This window comes from Cyclopterus lumpus, chromosome 9 (genome assembly GCF_009769545.1).
Source record: "Cyclopterus lumpus isolate fCycLum1 chromosome 9, fCycLum1.pri, whole genome shotgun sequence".
NCBI classification, from domain to species: domain Eukaryota; kingdom Metazoa; phylum Chordata; class Actinopteri; order Perciformes; family Cyclopteridae; genus Cyclopterus; species Cyclopterus lumpus.
The window spans coordinates 10,514,581-10,538,822 of NC_046974.1; the positions used below are offsets into that span (position 1 = coordinate 10,514,581).

General features: G+C 41.7%; 2 protein-coding genes across 5 annotated transcripts; one reads left to right on the forward strand and one right to left on the reverse strand.

The window, feature by feature from the left end:
• Positions 1-1,538: 1,538 nt before the first annotated feature.
• On the forward strand, positions 1,539-4,273 carry tbx16 (T-box transcription factor 16). Its single transcript, XM_034540786.1, has 9 exons — positions 1,539-1,554; positions 1,706-1,862; positions 1,966-2,068; positions 2,456-2,620; positions 2,796-2,942; positions 3,027-3,097; positions 3,209-3,297; positions 3,377-3,590; positions 3,672-4,273. The coding sequence occupies exons 1-9, from the start codon at positions 1,539-1,541 to the stop codon at positions 4,108-4,110; spliced, it is 1,401 nt and encodes a 466-aa protein (XP_034396677.1). The 3' UTR covers positions 4,111-4,273.
• Positions 4,274-8,679: 4,406 nt separating this feature from the next.
• On the reverse strand, positions 8,680-13,158 carry klhl22 (kelch-like family member 22). 4 transcript variants are annotated; one of them, XM_034542065.1, is made up of 7 exons: positions 12,319-13,158; positions 11,788-11,953; positions 11,389-11,700; positions 10,799-10,953; positions 10,053-10,245; positions 9,653-9,886; positions 8,680-9,457 (listed from the first exon to the last, which is right to left on the reverse strand). In XM_034542065.1, the coding sequence occupies exons 1-7, from the start codon at positions 12,564-12,566 to the stop codon at positions 9,116-9,118; spliced, it is 1,650 nt and encodes a 549-aa protein (XP_034397956.1). In that variant the 5' UTR covers positions 12,567-13,158; the 3' UTR covers positions 8,680-9,115. The 4 variants fall into 4 exon arrangements, with proteins under 4 accessions (XP_034397956.1, XP_034397954.1, XP_034397955.1 ...); XM_034542063.1 differs by having other exon boundaries at positions 10,799-11,208; XM_034542064.1 differs by having other exon boundaries at positions 11,377-11,700.
• Positions 13,159-24,242: the final 11,084 nt, after the last annotated feature.

Below are 24,242 nucleotides of genomic sequence, written 5' to 3' on the forward strand. Positions count from 1 at the left end.
ACGGCGGGGCCAACGCATACTGCACACGTTGCTTTTAAAACTCTAGATCATATGTTACATTTGGTTTTATTGTTTGAACTGTTATCCATACAGTTACACAAATCCTTTGTGACCGGGTGTCAGGGAGCTGAGCTCACAGAAGTCATTGTATGCACCATGTAGACATGAGAATACAATAAGAAATGGAAGTGGAAGTGGTGTGTCTCTGCTAGAAAAAGAGGTTGAATGAGATGTGAAAGTCACCTCAATTCAAATTTTCATGTCAGTGGAAACGAGAGGGGTGGGGGACTGTGGTCTAATGTTGTTCCTCTATGCTAATGCCTGCAGTTTAGCATTTGTTTTGCCTACAGTAACATGGCACGTGACCGGCCCAGGAGTGCCACGCCAGGATTTTGCCTGGATGTGGCTGGTGGGAGGATGGCCGAGATGTTGTGGCAAGTCTTTATTCTCAGACCCATTCAAGGCTGACTTAGGCTTGTGGTGCTAACTGGCTGTTAATTGCCTGCCTATACACAAGGCTTTCTCCACATGCAGAAACTAGCCAGGGAAACTAGCCTAATGAGATTATCTATCAGAGCGTGGGCCTGTCTAGACACCCCAATACACAACCCACCCCCACCTCTTCAGAGGACGCCCCCCAGGTAAAAGTTACCTGCAGAAAGACTGCATGTTATCATTACGCCATTATGGGTTTACACCCACAGCGTAATTTTCTATTATAGAGAAAGCTGAGAATAAAGTTGTGTAAAAGTCAAAACGCATATTTGATGTCAGAAAGTTGCGATTGTTTTTGATTTGTATCTAATTTCAGTTCAATAAAAAAAGGATGCGTGCAATAACTAGTTGTAGAGTAAGGGTTGTACTTTGAGGAAAACAATTTTTTAAAGAAAATAAAGACTCACCCAAAACCAAATTATATACACTTTCCATTATGTTGCAGTTTCGTCAGGTTTGGTGAATCTAATAATTTGGGTATTTACAACATTGCACTCTAAATGCCATTTTGGTGTGTGGTTATGTCTGTGTGAATGATATTTACACAGATTCTGGTGCCGCTGCGAGCCCCGATCTGCAGCAGGGAAGTCTGTCCATATTGGTTTTAAAGTCTCTTAGCAGTTAATAAAGATGCAATTCCTTCGTCCCCCTTCCTGTGGGGACGGTATCAAGGCTCTGTTAAGTCTCTTTGATTTCCAGCAGCCTCCAATCACAGCGGGGCTCTGACTCATCATTGTGCCACTTCAAAGCCTGGGAATGGCTCTCTTGACCCAACCCACTCCCAGGCTCTCCTTAAAAGTCATGGTCACCACTCTCAGCAGGATTCGTGATCTCTGAAATATCTGCTGCAACAAGACTGACTAACCTTCTGACTCCCTGAACTGCTGGATTTCTCTTTTAATTTTTTCACACGAGGAAGGAGATCAAGGAGTGAGAGGAGAACTGAAGAGCCACTTGGATATCACGGATACTTGGATTTCTTATTGGCCCTCGGTGCATGAAGCTCTTTCAAGCTCTTCCTGTGCTCCTGCTGAACCTCAACAATGCAGTCCATCAGAGGTGAGTGTTGACTGATGTTCGGCGGACGGAAAACGGGCTTCTAAATTAGTAAACTCCTCTTTCCCAACCAGTGTTGTTTTCAGTTGTTTTGTCTTACCTGAGCGTTCCTTTTTTGAAACCGGACTTCTATCACATTCGTATTCCCTTATAGATTTAAAGCCAAACTTCAGCGTCCCTCCTCCCTCCTCCATGGCTGCTGGCCCCGATGCCTATCTCCAGGGCAACATCAGGATGACTCTGGAGGCCCCTGAACTCTGGAAGAACTTTTATGAAATAGGAACAGAGATGATTATCACCAAACCGGGCAGGTAAGATGACATAACATCGAACCCACAATTTTTGGAAAAGCAGCTTCTGTTTTGCTGCGTTTGCTCCTTTTTTTCCTCATGCGTCCCTTCCTATGTTTCCCAGGAGGATGTTTCCACACTGTAAGATTAATCTGTCGGGCCTTATTCCATGTGCCAAGTACATCTTACTGGTTGACATGGTCCCTGAAGATGGTTTCAGATACAAGGTAAGACAATTGTTGTGAATGAGTGCCATTAAGGAAAGGCCTTTTACTTTCCAACAATTAAAAGTAGCCTTGACTTACCACAGCCATGGCTTTGGCTGTAGATATCCCTCAGTGGTTACCAGTATCTCCAGACAAGACATCCCCTGTTTATCAACCCCCAACCCTCCCCCTCTCCTCCTGACATTGTACATCAAAGGGTGCTATCTCTTCCTGTTTTTCTATCCCCTGCTGGGAGCCCACTGTACTACCCCCTATCTCTGTGGGTGGTACTGGCCAGCAGTCACTCTCGTCCTCCTCTCACACTGTGGGAAGACAGAAGATGAGGCTCCTTCTGTAAATCACCGTCCTCTGTGACAGACTGACTGACTATCTGTCTCTGACCTGCAGTGGAATAAAGAGAAATGGGAGGTGGCAGGAAAAGCGGAGCCCCAGCCTCCCTGCAGGACCTACCTCCACCCTGAATCTCCAGCCCCGGGCAGCCACTGGATGAAGCAGTCCGTCTCCTTCCTCAAGCTCAAGCTCACCAACAATACACTCGACCAGCACGGCCATGTAAGTAAAATAAAGGCCTTAACAAGATCTCTGCATTTCCAAATGATATCCATGCTTGCAGGATTTGGGATAATTGAGTCTGGATGCTTTGGCACCGGCACACTAGATACTTGTAAAATGGAGCTCAAAGCACAATAGAAGTGGTCTGAATTAATCACCCTCTTCCGATCTGCAGATCATTTTGCACTCCATGCATCGCTATCACCCGCGCTTCCACATTGTCCAGGCGGACGACTTGTTCAGTGTCCGCTGGAGTGTTTTCCAGACCTTCACCTTCCCTGAGACTTCCTTCACGGCGGTCACAGCGTACCAGAACACCAGGGTCAGTTTCTCTCCCTTCAAACCGCTTGCAGGATGTTCGCACATTATTGGGATTTTCTTACTGATTTGATTTCCCCGTCTACAGATTACAAAGCTGAAGATCGATCACAACCCATTTGCAAAAGGTTTCCGGGATGAAGGCACTAATAAGAAAAGGTGGGTGTCACACGGCGGTCCTGATGATAATGACTCCACAGCTGGAGGAGCTCTACAACAATTGTATTTAATGTAATGCATTGTTTTAATAAACCTAATGTTCCTATGCAGGCGCTCGAACAAGAACCCAATCTGCCTGGAGAAACGATCCAAGATGTCAGACATTTTGAACAGAGACTCTGAGGAGGACAGTCCACCAGGTACAGTTTAAGACTCCTGCTGTTGATGTTTGCACTTTCTTGTCCTGTAAGACTGACCGAACAATGTGGGTCTTCTCAGATTTCTGCCGCTCATCGTATGAGGGTTACGACGGGGAGGAAGGAGACCCGCCCAAAAGAAAAGAGGCTGATGGCGTCAAAGAGGAGCGTTACTCCCCGTGGGCCGCTGACAGGGAGCCCCGTGGGAGGACTGAATCTCCCACTGGGGCCGACCCCAGGGACGTGTACAACACAGAGCAACTAGTTCCTGCTCCAGCTTCCTACCAGCCGTACAGGTGAAGACAAGTTATGCAACACATAGCAGCACAATGTTGTCGTGATTACCAGACAATGACCACCCTCCTTTTGCTCTTCAGGTTCCAGGAGTACGGAAAGTCTCCCTCTCCCTCCTCCAGCGTCGGCAGCAGCAATGGTGGATCAGGACGCAGCAGCTTTGAGTCCAGAGTCCATGATGTTGCCACCGTCCCGGATCATGACCCTTCAAAGCCCCGCACACATGAGGTTGGCCCTTCGCCTTGCGCCCCCCAGCCCCTCGCTGCCCCCCAGGACTACACCGGGGTCCTCAACATGACCATGGCCCAGGCCGGCAAGCCGGGGGTGATCAGCCACCACATTTACAGCCCATACAGCGCCGAGCAGCCCCTCGGACAGTGGAGCGGCCCCGGTCCTGCCCAGTATCCCCCTCCTCATCACCTGACCGCTGACTACGCCACACAAGCCGTGCACCATGGCTATCACCATGGCAACGTGGCTGAGTGGAGCCAGTACCCGCTGTTCTCTTACTCCTGCTGGTGAAGGGATCTTCAATGATAACTGACTTTAATCGGTGCTGCCGCTACGCCATCCTGCCAGAATGCTGGTCCAGTGCTCACAGCTATGAGATTGCATGCCGAGACGAGGCTCAGGGCCAAAGGCCTGCGTCAACAATAGAAGAACTGAAAGATGAGAAGACGTGTACGGAGACGCTGTCGCTGCCTTCTGTTCAGACTGGCAGGACTCAGACTCCAGTTATGCTGACTGAAGCCAAAGTGTGCTACACCATGCTGTATTATTGTTATATTGTAGAATTGTCTATTTATTTTGAATTTCATCTCATCTCCAAGTTTAAATATTATTTTTGTAAAAAGAAATAAAGAGTAAAACATAAGTGTGCAATGTATGTCCGTCTTCAAATTGTGATGTGATCTGAAAATTTAAAAAAAAAAACATTAAAGTGATTCAATGTCTCATTTATGTGAATCTTTTCCATCTATTATCTAAACAAAAATAGAAAATCTTTTAAGAAGCCACCTGGTTTACATAACTTCCACCGGTTGTACTCGCCATTAGGTTTCGCATGTCCTGTCTGTAATTGTGGTTCTGCATGCAGCAGGAATGAGTTAGTGTATTGTAAACGTGTCTTTGTTTGCGTGTGCACATCTGCATACCTGGCCAGCTCTGACAAGCATCACATGTTCTGGTGGCATTTGTTTGTATTTCCTCTTTGTTGATCTAACGAGGGCCACTCTAGTTCCAACAGGCCCAGCATGCATTAAAGACATTGTATTACTGTGACTCCGGCTCACCTGCTGAGGTTTACCCACCGGCATCATAAAGCATTGCACGACTCTCTTTCTCCATCTCAATGAGCCTTAAAAAGCATGAAAATGGGGCTGTTTGGCTCCTTTTCACAGCTGAAAAACACAAGCGGGGCCCATCGCATCCGCCCTGGGTGGATATGAGCGGCTAATGACTGTTGTAAAGTCCAGGGAAGAGGAAGGGGGCTGGGGGGTGGGGGGGATTATTTAGGAACATCTCTGTTGTGGTGTGAATTTTAGTGCAATTCATTAACTTGGAGGCTTCTTGAACCAGTTAGTGCAACCTCAGACTTCCCCAGCTATGTGTTGCGCAACTTTGATTTACTCATTTTAATGAGGATAACAAAAGAGATACAGTAACCTAGTGCTGGGCGAGAAGGTCATCATACATAATACACACGAGGGTCCCAACATTGTGTCTGCATATTATCTGTGTTTATAAACAAAACAAGCAAAACATATTTTGACATTTAGATAATTTTGTCACTTTACCTAATGTCCAAGTGGGGCAGCTGAAAATAAACCTCTGAAAAGTTTGGATTTTGCTCATTCAATACTTTTAAATAATAAAGTGAGGAAAGTCAATTTAGAGAACTCTTTAAATACAAGCGAGACATTTTGTATGTTTCTTAAATACAAAACAGACAATACCTGGCTCCAGACCTCAGACTTGATTTAATCATATTCAAATATGAATGAAACAAAGGGGCAATTTGGTTTGCTTATCAGGCAAAATTTGTCAGGAAAGCTGTGTTGTCTCGAATACAGCAAACAGTTAGCAGCCGCATAAAAAGGAAAAGAGATCTTTCACAATAACTGTATATCTTGGACAACTCAATGTACCGTGTATGGGTTTGACAGACGGGTAGATTGGGGAACATTTTCTGGAGGTCAACAGATTAGAAGAGACATCCTCTCCATTTTGAATAAATGCTACCTTCAGATCTTGTTATGCAGATGTTATTTGATCATTCACATCGCTGTAAATTGGTATATTCTGTATATAACGTGTTCTGCACGTCATGTTGGTCAGGGCCTTTGGTAAATGCCTAAAACGTGTTGTAAGTTAAAGACAAAGTGCGTCTGCTTAACAAAAGTCCAGAAATGGAAAAGGAGCCTTTTGAGTCCAGATTTCCATCTACGGGTGGAGTTCTTTGTTCTCAATTGAGTTTTTTTGTCAGACAAGCTAGCTGAGGACCTCCTACCCTGCACAGCAGGAGAATCAGGAATCAAAGCAAGCACTTCGTACGATTCCCTTGACACACACATCAACAACTCCACTGGGTTTAATCTGCATAGTTCCACATCAATGGGTAATTTGGTTCTTTTAATTGCTCTGATAATGGTCCTGCAAAGAGCACCAGATCGACCTGCACTCCGATCCCAGTGAAGGCCGCTGACGTGGTTAAGTGCATGACATATGTCTTTAGTATTCCCCAGGTGGTGCTGCAGCTTTAGAATGAAAAGGCGCATAAACGCAGCAGATTGTTGATCCTGGTTGTCCAGTGCTGGTGTCAGCACATCCCAACACACAACATTGTGGTGGGGGCTGGCACAACAGTGTGAAATAGAGGAGGGGGGGGGGGGCACTCACTTAGGGCTGGCGGGGGGTAACAGATGTAGATGAAACAGCCCCGGAGAGGAAAGAAGCAGTCAGCCTTCATAAAACTGATGGAGTGGAGGGCCAAATGGAGAGGAACTAGTAGAGACTGGGCGGAATAAAGGCCATGAGGCAGCAACCAGCACAGTTCAAACAAGAGAGACAGCCATCAGTGGAGACATTCTATTAAAGCAACAGGGAGACACAAGCTCTAAGGAACTAGTGCCATAGCAGGGGGGAAAGTAACAATTTACATTAGTAGAACACTATTTAGTGAACATTAAAAACAACATTTTTAACTGAGACCATAACCTTTTATTAGCTGCTGGTTATAATAGTATAACATCAATCCTGTCAGAGAAATACAGCAAAGTGAAAAGTGTGCCTAAATTCCCATTACACAACCAACCCTGTCCTCCCCTATCGTACTTTTCAACTTTGACCTTTAGGGATGTGTGTAAGACTGATGTGACAAGGTGGAGCATCCTTCAGCTCAACATGCTTTGAATACGAGGTGCGCAGCAGGGACCAGAGAGGCCGAGTGAGTGCACTGGTTATATTATTCCTTGAGAATGAACGAGTAGAGAAGTTGAACTCGGAGCAGATTGTGGAGGACCAGAGGTGAGTACAACAACACACTGCTGAACTCTCCAGATGAGACGTCATGATGTTAACAACCACTTCCCTGTGGCAACGTAGCCTAGCAACGTAGCCATGTGTTTACAATGAGTTATGTGGTGTGTGTGTCTATGGTAAAAAACATAGAAATACTGTATATCAATGTGCAGTCTCACCTTTGGCTGCAGCCGCTGCTTTGGTGATGTTTTATTCTACTATTGATTCTAAAGTCGGTTTCAGAAGCCGTTGTGTCCATAGCTCGTTTTATTTATTGCCAATAATTATTGTTTAGTTGTCTAAGATTTGTCTCTTTTCTGGTTAATTCTTGTGAGGCTACACTGAGGAATACCGTTATGTATATTATTGATAATCAGTTGTCGCTGGTGGTTTAGACATAAGTGGTTTTGTTACTGTGTTATTCCACTTATTTGGTTCGTTGTTTGATTATGTTTCCTGCAAGTTTTTTTAAATGGCAGTTCTTTCAAGGAAACTTTGGAAATCTACAACTGATTATTAACTCAACACAACACACTGAAATATCAGTTGTTTCTGAGTTATGCATCTGCAAAATGAAACCTCAATGATGTTTCTATTTCAAAGTCCCCTCAACACTGACGGGAACAAAAATCTCATGGACATATACAGAATCAACTAAAAGTAAAAATTGTCAAATAGTTTTAAAATATCTGCTAAACTAACATGCACCCACGACAAAAACAATACATTACTATCTTTATTAGTTTGCAAAAATGTAAGTCATGAATAGGATACTATGTTTGCATGTCTCTTATGCGACAGTGTGTTCTAATACATTGCATTTTCTTCTTAAGATGGAATTCTCATTATAGGAAAACATCACATTTAAAAAAGTTTTTCCAATGACAGTAAAGGATTCACAGTATCATTAAGCTTCTTAGATGTTTAGAATAAACAGCATACCAAGGAAGTGAGGCATCAAGCAGAAGCACGGAGCAGAAAGATGTTACAACCACTCCTCATTGTGATCTTTGAATTCAATAATGAAATAGGTTATACTGTGTGGAAGATCCATGAGAGGACACAACAAATATGACAATAGTGGTTTGGTTTTCATCACAAAAATTATTAAGACTTGACATTCATAAATCAGAACCAGACATAGTGAGCTGGTGAGGTCTTCAACCTGCAGCACCAACGCCTCATCATTCAGGTGCAACCACAAACCATTTCAATGTTTTTTTAAACAAATTGTAATGTCAGAGACATAATAATAATAAAGGCTCATATGCATCTGGAGAATACACTAAAACATACAATATACACTTCACAGCACATGTTTAGGATGTAATCACAAAAACAAGGCACAGTGTTAAAATGTATTTTCAAAAGTGTAACTTCCACCCCGGGTCTGACCCTAACCCACTTCATCATTTGGAAAAAATGCAAAAAAGTGGGCAACAACCAGGAACTGAAGACAAGAACTAAATTATATTTAAAAAGTCAACAATGGTCTTTAAATCCCATATATTAACAATGAATCTAAAAAGGTAACTACTGCGCATATATATATATATATATATATATATATATATATATATATATATATATATATATATATATATCTCTGAAGACTAACCAGATTTCAGCAGATCCTGTCGAACCTAAGTCACCGAGTGCTTTGCATAGCCAGTAGTCTTTGCTGCTTTGTGTCACCTAAAGATGTCCAGGTTCTCTCTCTGATAACAAATTCAATTCACATGTAAGAATAAGGGATCAGCAGTAGCATTACAGCAGGGATTCATGTGCAGGGTTATGATTATCTAAGAAGATATTTCAAAAGTAATTCAAATGTGTCCTCAATGACACTTGGTTCAGAGGCACTCAAAGTAATCAACGTGCAAGGAGGACACAAGGCTGCCCAGAAATATCCTCCAGGTACTTCAACATGCTGTGTAAGAAACGTGCATGACAGTCTCCAGTGATCAGACAGACTTTCAGTTCAGACTTTAAGTTCGACACGGCTGCTTCAATCCTCACCGGAGTCCTCCGAGTTGTCCATGTCCACATCCTCCCATGAAGCCTTTGTGCGCTGCTCCCAGCTTCTGGCCTGGGCGATCACAGCAGGGGACATGAGCGCCACGCAGGCTGCCAGGCCGGAGACACGCTCCTTAAACTCCGTCTCATTCTCCCACTCGTCCGCATCGGTGTTGTACACGTGAACGTATTTCATCCTGTTGCCCTTGTCATGCGAGCGTCCTCCCAGGACGTAGATGCGACTGTCCAGCACAGCAATGCCGGATTCTCCATGTCCCGCATGGAGGGGGGTCAGCAAAGACCAAGAGTTGGCTTTGGGGTCAAAGCATGCCACCTGAGAAAAAACAGGAAACAACTTGCTCACCGTTTCATTAAAGTACGGTCCAAAGATGCAAGAACATCTCTGTGTACAAATAAAAACAAAAAACACAATTTTAAACTGAATGACGGACTATGAGACTATTGTTTTCCAGTGTAGACACTGACTTCATTGTGCAACAATAAACACTTATAACTTGTAGCATTGTACCTTCAGGACGTCACGGCGATATCCACGCTCATCATTGCTTCCACCAATAACATAAATGCGTCCATTAACAGCAGCCATGCCATGCCACGCTCGCTCCACCGGCCCCTCAGCACAAGCTGTCCAATGATTGGCCACAGGATCAAAACAGTAGGTCTCTCTGAGGTATGCATTTCCTCTGCGCCCGCATGTTATATACATTTTATCATCCAACACGGCTCCAGCGTGGGCGTAAACCTGGAAGGAAAGTTAGACCAGTATAAAAGGAAGGTCTTGGTAAGGTGAATTACCTGGTATGTAATAGGAAAGTATCAGTAACAATACTTAGGTAGGTATGTAGCACCATCATGTGGATGGTCGCAGTATTACATGAATTGTTTTCATCTTTCAACTATTGTCATACCTCTCTCTTCAGGGGTGATACAAACTCCCACATGTTGGTGTGTGGGTCATAGCGCTCCACTGACTCCAGTTCATTGCTGTAGTCCCGCCCTCCAATGGCATAAATATAGCCGCCCATCACACAAACACAGTGGTCAGCATGCTGCTGCTGCAGGGACTGAATGGAGCACCAGCTGTTATGACGAGGGTCGTATCTGGAAAGAAAATGGACACGCATCAAAACAGTAAAGGAAAGAACGTCTGTTCTCACAGTACATCGGTGTAAACTGACCTTTTGGGGATTTAATCACAGATTTAATCTAATCAAAGCAAGCAATCTGAGAACATTGTAAACTATTGTCCGATCAACAAATGAGGAGGGCTTGCATATGAGCCAATATTAGCTTATTGCACCAGTATCTGCAAATATGTCAGACGACATGTACCATGTGACAGAAGTTCAGAATTGCCAAAGACACACTGAAGTCATTACAGTTAGTCCACCAGAAACCACTGGCTTATTTTTCAAACGTTAAACTTTCTGCTCAGTATGTATTTTGGTCACATTCTTTTCTTCAAGAAACAAAATGTAAATGTTTATGTTTTTTGTAAAGAAAAACAAAAAAAGGCATGATGGCTGGATTATCCTATTATTCAAAATAGTTGTGGATTAATCAATCAACTCATCACTTATTTGACTGATCTTTCCAGCTCCAAATAATCAACATGTTAATCAATAATCAATTAAATTAAATGAAGGGCTCTGACCTCCAGCAGCGCGTCTCTGCACGAAACCCACTGGTGTTCTTGTCTCCTCCAATGAGATAAACAAAGTTGTTGAGCACAGCGATGCCCTGGTTGGACATTCGGGGGGTGTGATATGCAGTGAGAGTCCTCCACTCCCCCCAGCTCGGGTGGAACACCTGAAACAGATGCCCGTTGTCTGTGAGGGATCCGGAGGTAAACATCCCCCCAAAGCCCAAAATGTAGTGGAAGGTGGACCGTGGCTGAGTGAGAGGACTTTGCAGGACGGGCTGCAGGATCTCCTGCTCATGGTACCGCAGGGCGGCTAACACAGAGTCCTTCAGTGGACACTGGTTCAGTCGGCCATACAGCCTCTGCAACACTTGTTTCTCAATCAGGCAGAAACGCACAGCATCAAGCATCTTGAGATTGTCCTTTCAGGCAAAAAGATTTCAAAACATTTGTTGATTACAATTCAGGCTGATAAAGCTTTGACAAAGTGAGAGTAAAAGTAAATTTAAACTAAGCAGATACAATATACACATATATACGTAGTGTGTATCTAATGGAGATGAAGAGATGAGTACAAAATGCTGACACACCTTGGGACTGACCTGCAAGTGCACCTGGTCAGTTTCCACCTGCTCAGGACTGTAGTGGTAGTGAAGAGCCGCCTCGTACACCTCGTTCTCACTGTTCACTTGAAGCTCTTCACTGCTCAGTGCGCTGAACACTTCGTCCTGGGGGAGTTGTCGGTACACATCGGTGCGAGACAAAGTCTGGATGTTCCTGAGGATGTAGGAGTGGACCCTGGCATTGAGTTGTTGCAGTCCGTAGAGATCCGCTAGATTATGGACCTCTAAGATGTTGCTCTCGTCCAGCCAGGAGAAAAGGAAATCACAGCAAAAGCTGATGACAATCTCAAGCTATAAAAACACAAAATGACACAGATTAGCTGAAGAAAACACAATAATGAACAATGTGGTCTCGCAACAGAACAACAAAGAGTTTACCTGGACTAGTGTGGCAGCTATCAGGACTTCCTGCACACACTCCAGGTCTAACTCAATCTCTGACGTGTAAATGTAGTCAAGGATTTTTTTCATGGCCATGTAAGACACTCCATGAATTGGGATCTCCATTTGCTGCGTCTCGCGAAGGCCTCCAGCAAACATTCCCCTAGTGGACAACAGTGACATATTGTTAAATGCCTTATGGTAGGGTAACCTGGGCCCAGTGATGATTACATGTATACTACACGGCCACAATGACTTTCCACATCATTTTTCAAAGACAAACTACTAAAAGAAAAAGGCATATGTTAAGCCAAGAAATCACCTGAAAAAACATTTATATACCCATCATACAACTTTCATATTCTTTCAACCAAATCTGTGTTGAATATAATGAGCATCGTGTGTCATTCCCTTTAACTGCACATACAGTAAGCCTCTTTGTAAGGTTGCATCTTTCCTGCATATACTAGGAGACACAAATAAAGACAAAAATAGGAAGCAAATAAAGCAACCAGTTGTGAGCTTTACCTAAAATAATCGCAAGAGGCTGCCAGGAGTATGCGGTGGGCTTGGATGGGTCGGCCCTCCACCAGCAGCACCACGTCAAACAGGATGCCACTTTGTCTGAGGACCAGCAGGCCGTCCAGCAGGCTGCGGAAATGGGCTGAACTTTTGAAGGTCTGCCGGCTTGGGCGGCCCGAAGAGCCGGGCCGGCCTCCCGTTGGACTCAGCTTTCCTTCCTCGGCCATGAAAGAGTGTTGGTGTTCGGGCTTCATCGGCTGTCTCGCGCCAACACCATTCTAACTATTTCTCAACATATAGCTGTTGTACATTTAACGTGAAGCCACAAGTGTTGTCGTCGTGTGGAGAAACGAGTGGCGACCAGCGGCTTAAAATCGGTGGTTATACCGTGCCCCGGTTAGTGAGGGTTTGCTCGAGATGTCACCGCTCGTCAGCGTGACGGTCCTGATCTGTAACGCGTTAAACACGCGATTTACGCCATCACTTAATCCACGCAGCGATGGAAGAGACATGAAAGTGGATCGTTACACGCACACGCCCTTCCGTCGACCTGCTGCTGGCCGCCACGACGCCGTCGGCTAATGTTAACTTCGTCTACACGGTGGAGAACACGCTAGCCAGCTGATGGCTGGTTAGCCTGCTAGCTAACGTAACGCGCTTTAAAAACAGCCATAAGACACGTAACGGGAACAAAATGACCGCGCGGGGACACCTTTGTGTTCGTCTCGAACAAACCGATTTACTTTGACAGTTTGCTCACAATGACACGGACTACTTTTTCTGTGAAAGGACTGGCACTGTCGAATGATTTCTTGACAGATCAAAACAAGTCTGTTTACTTTTTGGTGTCAGACGGTGAGCTCGCAGAGTATTGGTCGTTGCTGTTGTTTTGTCCCGCCCAGTTTCAAAGAAAGAGCCAATCAGAGACGTCTGCCACACTGCAAGGCTGTAATGTGACATTTTCAATTAGTCTTTTAACATGATAAAATGTGTACACTGTGTAGAATTAGCCATCAAATTCGTTTCATCTCTATTTTAGTTTAGGACTATTCATATTGATGGAATAAGTATTAAGTTCAATGTTTAGATACTGTGACTCTTTCTGAACACAAGAGGACGGTGTTTCCTACTCAAAGGTCTGACAGCATGTCATACACATACACCAGAACCAGAGGTCTATAGTACCAATTACACGTACTCTGTAATGTATAAATACAGTTCTGTGGCACTGAATCTCAGTAGGCTATTTTAATTTCTCTATAACACCACCTCATGCCTTTCAGGGGTAAATCTTTTTTTAAACTTTTATTTAAATAATTGTGCATTTTTTATTGACTTCAGTTACTAGTCATTACACAGCCCGATCAACAGCACAACAGTTGTAAAGCTAAAGACCACCTGAACCAAACACATCATGGATACACATTGTTGCATAAATAATTGAACATCTCCAAGGGGTCTTTCTTTTTCATTGTTATTTCAGAAAATATATAAAATATATCTATACGATAGAGAATATTACATTACATGTCATTTAGCTGACGCTTTTATCCAAAGCGACTTACAATAAGTGCATTAAACCATGAATACAAGAACAACAAGAATCGAGAAAGTACAATTTTCTTCAATAAAGTTGAACTACAAAGTGCTATCAGTAAGAGCCATTTAAGTGCTGCTAAAGTGCTACTACGGCGCTACCTTCCCTATTCAAGGTATGGTCGAAAAAAATGTGTTTTTAGTTTGCGACGGAAGATGTAGAGACTTTCTGCCGTCCTGATGTCAATGGGGAGCTAATTCCACCATTGAGGAGAATACTCAGGTATGTTTGTTTTCTTTACTTTAGCTTTTATGGAGGTCAATATGGTATTGCTATTTTCTTACTCCATTTGCAGTGGAAACACTTCGAGCACAAGTTTATTTAAACAAGAAATATACAATATATCTTTGTTTTTAAATAATACAAAACAAAATCAAATAATTGGAAGAACTTTGAAACTGTACCAACTAAAATAAGTATTGTTCTTGACAACTTTTTGTGGATTTTATTTTTTTCACCCCTGCAATATTTGGTCTCCATCCGAGCAAAACACTTTCCAGATTGATTTTCCACTGTTTGATAACTGCATGAGTCGCCAGATAGATTTTTTCTTAGGCAGCCAGTCATGATGATCTTTTATAAAAATTGAGGCTTCCATATTAGGTTTTACAATCTCATTCATCTTCTGCAGAGGTTTCAATTTGCATATATCATTTCCTGACACGAAGATTCAAGATTTTTCCACTCGCAATAACACAGTTGGAATAATCCATCACTTGATTTATTTTTCAGTCCAATATACAGTACATTGCAGGGACGTGCACAGGGGGAATGCTCCTGGCTTTTTGTCCAGGGTGCAGAAATGCCCTTTTCAAATAGAAAATCATAACTTTTTTCCTTGACACATCTGTCATGTGGCTGAAGAAATGCCCCATACCAGTAATGGAATCTGCAAACCCTCCCACCACTGATTTACTGCAACTCTACCAAAGTTTCTCGATCAGTCAACCGGTAGGAAAATAACTATTTCAATGATTGTTATAAAAAAACTTTTTTTAATCGAAAACTCCCATTTATTTTTTTCGTATGCCATAATAAAGATTATATCTTTAGGTTTTGGAAAGTTGGTTTGACAAAAAAAAACAATTTGATTGTTACAAAACAAGTGAAATACGATTCAGAAAAAAATATTTGCAGATTAATTGATCATTAAAATAACTGTTGGTTGTAGCCCTAGTCACAACCTATTTTAGCAAATTATTCATAGTAAATGGCAAGAGTAGAAAAATATATCAGCCATTAGTCACAGACAATAAAGCTAATGTTGAGAGTGATACCGTTTCATTTGTCAATTGTTTGATTTCAGTATGCCAATGGTCCCCATAGGGTTTACCAGAAAGATACATCTTGATTTCTGACTTTTATTGTGAAGTTTTCTAATTATTCTATTATGGGCTTTTATTTTCTCGCATACAGTATAAAACCTTCTTCGCAGTTGATATCACACACATATGCACACTTTTTAATTCCCCAACATGAATTAGGAATTATTTTCACTTGCTGATTAGGGTGACATAATACCCCTGTAACCTTCTTGAAGGTCAACGAGAGCCTGGTTTTGCCCATATTGAGTAGAGCATTCCAGTACATTAGCAGTGGGCTGTCTCCTCTCATCAGGGAAAGAGGCTGTGTAGCATGCGCTCCGCAGGCTGGAGGAAGAAATGACAAAGAAATGAAAACAAAGTGGTCGGCATTTACAGAATTAATTGTCAATCTGTACGACAAACAGATTTTAAAAAGGGATGTCTGCTATAGCAGTTCCCAAGTCTTGAAACTGACCCTGATCTGCAATGAGTATGCAGATCAGGGTCAGCTTCAAGACTTGGGAACTGCTATAACAGACATCCCTTTTTCCACAAATCCTCCACTGTTAAGATGTTTAACCTTCATGAATATATTTAGGAGATCATCTTTCGATGCCTTTTTTGGCCATCCTACGACGAGGAGAGTTAGCATAATCAGCTTTAACAAGGAATCATCCAGAGCAGCAGGTTGCTGGAAAAAAGCAAACATGCCAAGTGTATGTCTCCCTTATGCTGCGCTGGATGCCAAGAGAAGAAATACCAGAGGACAATACAAATAATTACTTTGGGACAGTACAGTTCCAGTGGTTCATTCTGCCTGCTTCCCATCTAAGATGCCAACTACTTGCCACCTTTAGTGTGGCACGGGGGATTTAGCAGGCAAAGTATGCCACAAAATAGAAAATGAAACTCTGCCATCATTATTGCACACTTGACTTGCATCCAGACTGCTTTGCATGTAAGAGCTGGAGTCTTAATGAGCAGCCTTTCTCCATACAATAGTTTTTTCAATTCATAAGTTCTATTGTAGAGTCAATAAGAGAGTAAGAGTACCTGTCGAAATAAAAAATGGGACAGTAGTGCCATATGTCTCATATGTTGAATGGAGGGTTGTAAAGCGACTGAGATGCAGCCCTGGCAGGTGCAATTTTGTTGTGGCCGCTCTGTGATTGTGAGGCGAGCAATCAATTTTCCTCTGCACCAAAATCCTCAAACGCAACAACTTCTAGCACTGCTGTTTGATGAAGCCTGCCAACCGTTTTGAGTGCAGCCACCGGGTGATCCATACATGTAATTCTCCTGACATGATGAACAGTGTGTGTGTGTGTGTGTGTGTGTGTGTGTGTGTGTGTGTGTGTGTGTGTGTGTGTGTGTGTGTGTGTAAGTCAACTAAAGCAATGTTTATTTATCTTTTTCTTCTTTTGGGTTGTCTCTCTCTGAGGTCAGAGAGTCATTGGTCTTGCAAAAGGCTGGGAGGGGGGACTTAGAGAAAACAAACCAATGTTACTGAAATATGTAAGCATCCCAACCGCATGTGCTGCTCTACAGGACGCAAGGATGTCATTTCGTATTAATATAAAGAAGAAAGTAACATAAAAAGCAGTTTTGTTCCATGTACAACAACTCTATGGCTTTTTGTAGAGAAAGACACAGGCTGGATCAGCACTTTTTTTGCATGGCCCACACGTGGCAGGAATCCTTTCCCAGTGAGAGTATTATACAAGAATGCAAGCAGAGACTTGATATCACCAAATAGCTCGGCTGGACTGCTTTGACAGCTGCTCTCAAAGAAGAGGTTTGGTCTGCATCACAAACAGGTCACCTACACTACTAATGGAATATCAAAATCGATGGAAAAGGTCTCTATAGTCTTACCCTAACATTAAACTATTACTTTATTATTATTATTATTATGATGTCTTTTTTTTATGGTCATCGAAGCATGATCAGTGTGCATTTTCTGTTAGATTGCATAAGTGTTTCAGAAACATAGCCATGTACAGTAACCCTGGTAACTGCCATCTTCTTTCGACACTTGCAACAAAGCCAAAAAAAAGGGACTTTTTTCTTTGGGATAAAGCTGAACCGTGGCCAATAACCTGAGTGGGTGGTTGGTCATATCTGTCATGTGTCAGTGGAATAGATCTGGACTCATATTGAACAAGGCTTCTGGATCAGCAGGTCGAATGCACACAGGATTGATTTTTACCTTTCAGTTCGCTAATGCAATTGTGTTTTAATAAACCTCAATCTCAGGCTCCTCTCCAGTTCTTTATCTCCCTCTATTGCACTTTTCTCCTTTCCCCAAATCAGTGTATTCCATCATACTCAATGTCATTTTCATACATATTTTCAACATTTCATACTTTCAGACTTCATAGTGTAAAACTAGAACACTAAGTTTCCATTTTGGTAGTGACTTGAAAACATAGTAATGTGGATAAATTTGGTGTTTAATCTCATTTGTTTAATCCATTCGACAACGGTTCTGGTTGGCGAATTGTGTTACCTTGTCTTCTTGTTGTATATTTAAATAATATAAATGAAAGTGTTATCACTCTTCTCATCAAACACTCCACAATAAAGTGAATTAATACAAAAGCAAATTAATACAAAAGCATATTTCCCAAAATGACGAGTTATTCCTTGAAGTAGTTGTTATGTCTTCTTGATGCTTGACCACTTGGGTGCAGCAGAAACAAGCTGTGGATGAAACATTGACATATTATTTCCTTTTAAGTTGATATGGCGATATGACAGCAAATTGGTGCCTATTGAGCTACACATCCAACAGATATAGAGCTACATTAGTTAGCGTTAATTTAGAGTTTCGTTTTCCACCTTTCAAATGTAGGTCCAATATTAACCCTAATTTGAGCTATGAGATTGTTTTTCACAATATCTGGCTGTTTAGCTGCAGAATGCTCCACTATGTAGTCAAAGTACTTTGCCCAAGACCTTTGTTTCCAAATGAAAACAGCTGTCTACTGCAGGCGAAAAAGATTGTTTATGAAAGCGCTGAAACTGACACAGAGTTGGGTGATCATTCTCTGTGGGGTTGTCACTAAGAGAAACCTCCTAAATTGTACAGTATACCAATGTTATTTTTTGTTTGAACTCACCAGTAATACCAACTGCTTTTCAAAAGCCACAGTTAAATAGAGGAGCATCAGGGTGAGCTCCTGTGTCACATATGATCTGTGCAACCGATGGGGCTTGTTCGTCGTCCACGACTACTTATGGCATCGTGGCATTTGTTATTGCTGGGGTTACTTAAAGCCTCGGGGGATTTATAGGACTGTGTTGCAGTGATGGTGTCAAGGGTCACTTCAACTTGGTTCTGGTAAGGGGCTGTAACACTGCAGGGGGAATTGTCCTCGGCTTAATGAATAGTTCCCTGCACACAATGCGTATGGATTTAGGGTTGCAACGGGAGAGGGGTTGAAGGGAAAATTAAGTGACAGGATCAATACAGTTTCTGTGTTTCATTGTTTGATTTTGGATGATAAATGAAACCCCAGCCATTGAGTATGATTCGCTGTTGGCTTTTCACACCATTGAAATCCTGGAATAATGCTGCTTCTATTAGGTGAACAGGGGGCATGTCAAAAGTTAAATGAAACGAAATGATTGAATTGTACATGTATATTGATTAATTACTTACCTGTTTTGGATTCTTTCTTTCTTTCTAATACACAATATCATTGACATCAAACAGAATACATATGTCATGCGACGCGCATCACATGGAAATCATTCACATATATATTGCAATAAAATATTGAGATGAAAAAGACTCACTCAGTCAATATCACTCCTTCTCAAAAGGAACAAATACATAGTGTACTGCAGTAGTATGATGTATGATGTGTAGTATCTGACAATGTGTTCGCATTATGATCCTTATCACTGCCTATGGAATGTTTATATGTATATGAACTAACGTATGACTGGCACTATAGTGGATGGTGTTAGTGACTGTAAATCTTTTCATTCTCATCTATATATAAAGTGGACCATACAGTAATCTGACAGACCTTGATCCAATTTTACAGTAACGTGAAAGCTACATACAACTGTGGTTTCCTGTGTCAATATCTAAAACATTGTCACAATCAATGTATGTCCATTATGTATACCGTATCTCCATTATTGACTTAATCAGGAATGTGTATTGCTCACTGTAAGAACTCAGGAAGTAGTCATTTGTATCCTCATTGATACAACTGTAATGGCCTTACATGCTGATATTTATCAATATTATTACAGATAGACATTTTCTTTATTTTATAACAGATTCAGATTCAGATCAATTCAGTAAAGCCCCAAATCAACATGGTGTACAGACCTAGAAGAGCATCACATTTATATGCATCACAAATATGTAATGTAATTTACATTTATATTGTGTTGTGTTACAACTTTCTAATGGGTTCAGACACAATATGATCACTTTTAATGAACAGTAAACCCATATATGCACAAAATTAAACACACTAAACAAATGCTTCTGCCATAATTTATACATTTTAGATATGTTTCATTTACTTTTTTCACAAGTCATTAAAAATAACTTCCTGGTACTTCCTAAGCTAAAACAAAGACCTATGATTGCCTTTCTAGCCTGGATCCACAACACCTCTCACAGCAGTATGAAGTGTTTCTTGAACTGGATTTAATAATATACATTACTTTAAAGAGCCCTCTTTCAATTACAAAATATTCCATAAAAACAAAAAAATACTGTGGTTTCCTTGTGTATATTTTAACAGTTTATTCTTTCTTTATGTCTTTCTTTCTCTCCTTTGCCGAATGAGCAAAATGTGAAGTTACAGAGAGAGCCACCGTTTATTGTTTTTTGTTTTGGCTGGCTGTTGTTGAAATCTATTTTGAAGCATCACTGCACACAGCAGAGGATATTAAAGGTGTGTTGAAGTGAAAGTTTTGTTGTCAACACAAAAATAAATGACCCATAAAATGGCAATGGGCTTGAAAATACAGAGGAACAACTGCTCCCCAAATACTATTAAACTTGAGAGGGGAACAATCCTTCCCAATAGGGCATACTACATATTGATTTACACTGGCAGTGACACATAAAACTGTTCAAAATGTTCCCACAGGAAACACTCAGAAATGTTGTGTGTAAGATTGGTCTCCAAATATGGACATGTACTCGAATCGAGTTAGTTATGAATTGTGTAAATGGACACAGGATGGGAGTCTAAACAGTTGATAGAGTGCACCAAATAGAAGAATGGATCAAAGAGCCATCAAATATGTAATGTGACAGAGAGATAATGTTTAAAAAATGTTTGGAACATGTTATCTGTTCTTGTTCTATACCTTATCACAAAAGACTGAACAAAATTCATCTGCTTTCTGTTTGTTTATGCATGTGTTCTCCGTGAAAGAAATGTTCCTTTTAGAAACCATGTTCCCTACTTCAGTTAGAGTTTTCTTTCCTCTCCAGATGGCACAAGGGTCACACTTGACTGTGCTAAACACCCTCGGGCCCATCAACTTGTCACTTATCAATCACGATAAACTGGTGGACACACTGTCAAAAGCAAAAAACAATTTCATGTCACCACAGTGCTCAATTCTCAATAGATATTTTAGACTTATTCTAGGAAATCTCTTCCGCTCTCCTTCCTTCAGAACACCAGCTGAAAAAGAAAATCTAAATGTGATTGACAGTAAAAGAGATTGCACAAGGAAGAGGTACAACAGCCATTCCTCGCTCAATATATTGACTAGTGGCTCATTTGATGCCAAATATCCAGTCCTGCAGTAATGTTCATCCAGTTCTTTTTAAGCATTCCTGCTTTGTAAATATGTGCATAGATTAATGGTCTTGAGTGACTTGACACCCATGTCTCTGTGTCAAGTAAACACCCACAGAGCTGTTGTTGTTGGTGGCAAGTCATTTCACCGTTCTGCCTCTCAGACAAACTGCTATTACTGTTCTCTCACGCAGCCTCCACTTGAAACAGGAGTGTGTGGGGACAGTGTGAAGAAGCCGTTAACAATCTGTTGCACAAGCAAGAGAGGTGCAAAGAATGGGTTTAAATAGCTCTAGGTGTTATTTGCGGAGGGATCAGGACAGAGATACTAATCGTGATGATGTTTTAGTTTGTATGGACGTCAACAAAATATGAAAAGGTGCACACAGCAGATGCACAGAACCTGTGTGTTTAGTTTTGGGTGTGCATTCTGTACATTACACATCAGCAAGGTTAAAGATCTTTATCACAGGCAGAGAAGTCAGTATCCAACAATGTTCAGTTTAAAGTTGCTGTGGGTAACTTTTAACATCAGTGAGATGATTGGCTATTTCTGTGTATAGTTATTCTTAATGCTTGTTATCAGTTACTGAGTCAGATTGATACAAACAGGCTCTGCTTCAGGAGAAAAATCTGACAGGAACCGGAGGGAGCTGAGGCAGCTCTGGTGGTCCGGGACAGAGACAAGGCGGGGAGGTCTAAACGGGCAGGGTCAGCAACGGGAGAGCAGTTGGAGGGAGGGTTTGGCATTAATGCGGAGAACGATCTGGCAGTGAGTGTAAGTGAAGCTGGGCCTTATATCAGAGGGAGTAGGCGCAGCAGAGTGGGCAGGTGAGAAGGATGGAGCTAGTCACGAGATGGGAGTGACTAACAGGTGAATAGAATAATCTGATGGGGTGAGTGTGACTACCAGGTGCACTGAATGAGCTGATTAGGTGAGTGCAGAGTGGACAGGTGAGAGTGATAGAGCTGACGGGGTAATACAGGGAGTGATAGCTGGACTTCTTTTTAGATGTAGCGTATGCATGATGTTGTTTTGGGTGACAAAATAAACTTGAAATTGAAATGGGAACACAATATGATGTTTGTGTCCTCTATAATTTACATTTATCTTTTTCAACAAACCCACCATTCATAAGAGGTTTTACCCACAGACCTTCTCGGGGTTTAAAACCATAACAAAATCTATTTAAATTACTCTGAACAGGATTGTTTCTGTTTATCCACAGCTACATCCACATTATAAGTCTGTACAGTCTTTATTTGAAAATGGTCCGTGTGGAAAGAAGAATGCATTATAATTTATATCACAGGCATGATATAGACATTGTAGCAATCACAGTAAACCCATATAGGAACATATTAACATCACAGACATATTGCAGCTATTTCTCATTGTGGATATATGAAACGTATGCCCCAATACGAGAGGGCTCAGCATGATGCTCTTTTGCAACAGTCTAAATAAATCATCTAAATGTCGCTCACTAATACATTTGGGTGAAACACACCATGAGTGCAAATTTCAAATAACTCAATTTCCCCATTGGCCCCTTGGAGGGCGCGTGCCTGAACGCGCGTGTACGCGCGTGTACACGCGTGCGTGCGAGCCGCGCAGATTTTATTATGTAACATGTTCCCAATCACATCTCTCCCTGCCTGAGAGTCGGAGGCATAAGGGCGCTTTAAGAGATATCTCGGCTCCTATCAGTGATCCTGGCTGGACACCTCCTACCTTTTCCTCGACCAAAAACTCTTGTTGTGTCTCACCTGGTGCAAAGCGACGCCGAGAGTCCGAGAAGAAAGAAACATCTCGGTAAGAAACAATGGCTAATTGGCATTTCGTGCTAGCCTACAACTCTTTTAGTGTGAGGGATTACCTAAAAGTAAAAATTATATTTTCAATATAGGCTCGTTTTTTTTTTTTACGACACAGCTCTAATGGCTCTGCTGTTTCAGTCTCATGTTTCTTTATAGGTTCTTAAAGGTGTGGTATAATGACTTTTAATAACCTTCTCACACGCGCTGCTGTTTTTAATTCCCCGTGCTGTCAAGGCTATGGTGTGTGTATATATATATATATATATATATATATATATATATATATATATATATATATATATATATATATATATATATATATATATATATATATATATATATTCTGATGGGATCTTTAGTTTTCTTCTTACTTAGTGGCCAGACTGCTCTCCTTTTTTAGGAGGTTATGTTTTAAAGCAACGCGGACATTCAGGTGGAAATGAGTGACAAGACCCCCCCGTCTCCCCCCCTCCCTTCCCCGGGCAGCAGTGAGCGCGCAAGGTGGTGCACTGGAGGACATAGAGGAGTCTCCTCCACCTGTCCGGAGCCGAGAGCATCCGCCACACAACAGGCACGCAGCTGCAGGCAGACGGCGGAGCCAGGACAGCTGCAGAGACACAGGGTAGGGTGCACATACAGTGAAGCTCTCTCACACTTTACATCCCGTCATGCGTTTCTCATCCGCTGGTGCGTGATGCCTCCGATTATTTTTGCATGAACAATCCAGACTTGTATATCATGTCAAAGTGGTTTAGTGAGGTGACCGGACGATGTGAAGGACAGATTGAATATCTGGTTTACAATTGACAAACTCTCCATTTTGAGATCAATCGCATGAGTTCAAATTTCTTTTTTTTTCTGCAGTCCATTTTTTTTGTTGTGTAACCGGCAAATAATCTGTATAATTCATAGTATGTCTCATGTCAAATATTATTATTGCCCTTCGTAAATGTTCCTACTTTGGACTATCCTTTTCCAGCAGACAACATAAAGCAATGCATCACTGTAAGTGTCCAAATGCTGCCATAAATAACCAGCATCATGGCTGCAGCATGGATATGATATATTTGCAAATGAATTAAAGTGGTATTGCTGTACTTTTGTTATAAATACTCTGGCTTTGTTTGTAATCACCACAGAGTAGCACATTTATAATAGGGCATTTCTACTCATTATAGAGACAGCCACCAACAATTATAGCCCTGCCTGTCATAATTTGTCATCATTAAGGAGGAGTGCTCAATTAGAAATGATAACTCCTTTGAATCATGTAGAATTCATTCTGTTTGCATAGCTGTGTTGCAAAACTCCTTCTTGAGGAATTGAGCCATGTGCAAAACATCTTGGTTTATTAGTACTGTTTTTCACTGTGCTGTGTGTGTGTGTGCGCACACACACACACACACACATGAATATGCATGT

What these genes read in the sequence shown, in the direction of transcription:
- klhl22 (XM_034542062.1), bottom strand. Translation starts at nt 12,566, where the DNA reads ATGAAGCCCGAACACCAACACTCTTTCATGGCCGAGGAAGGAAAGCTG. An exon ending in GCCTCTTGCGATTATTTTAG is followed by an intron (nt 11,954 to 12,318) that starts GTAAAGCTCACA and finishes GTTGTCCACTAG; the next exon opens with GGGAATGTTTGCTGGAGGCC. An exon ending in TAGCTGCCACACTAGTCCAG is followed by an intron (nt 11,701 to 11,787) that starts GTAAACTCTTTG and finishes GTGTTTTTATAG; the next exon opens with CTTGAGATTGTCATCAGCTT.
- tbx16 (XM_034540786.1), top strand. An exon ending in ATTATCACCAAACCGGGCAG is followed by an intron (nt 1,863 to 1,965) that starts GTAAGATGACAT and finishes TATGTTTCCCAG; the next exon opens with GAGGATGTTTCCACACTGTA. An exon ending in TGAGGAGGACAGTCCACCAG is followed by an intron (nt 3,298 to 3,376) that starts GTACAGTTTAAG and finishes GGGTCTTCTCAG; the next exon opens with ATTTCTGCCGCTCATCGTAT.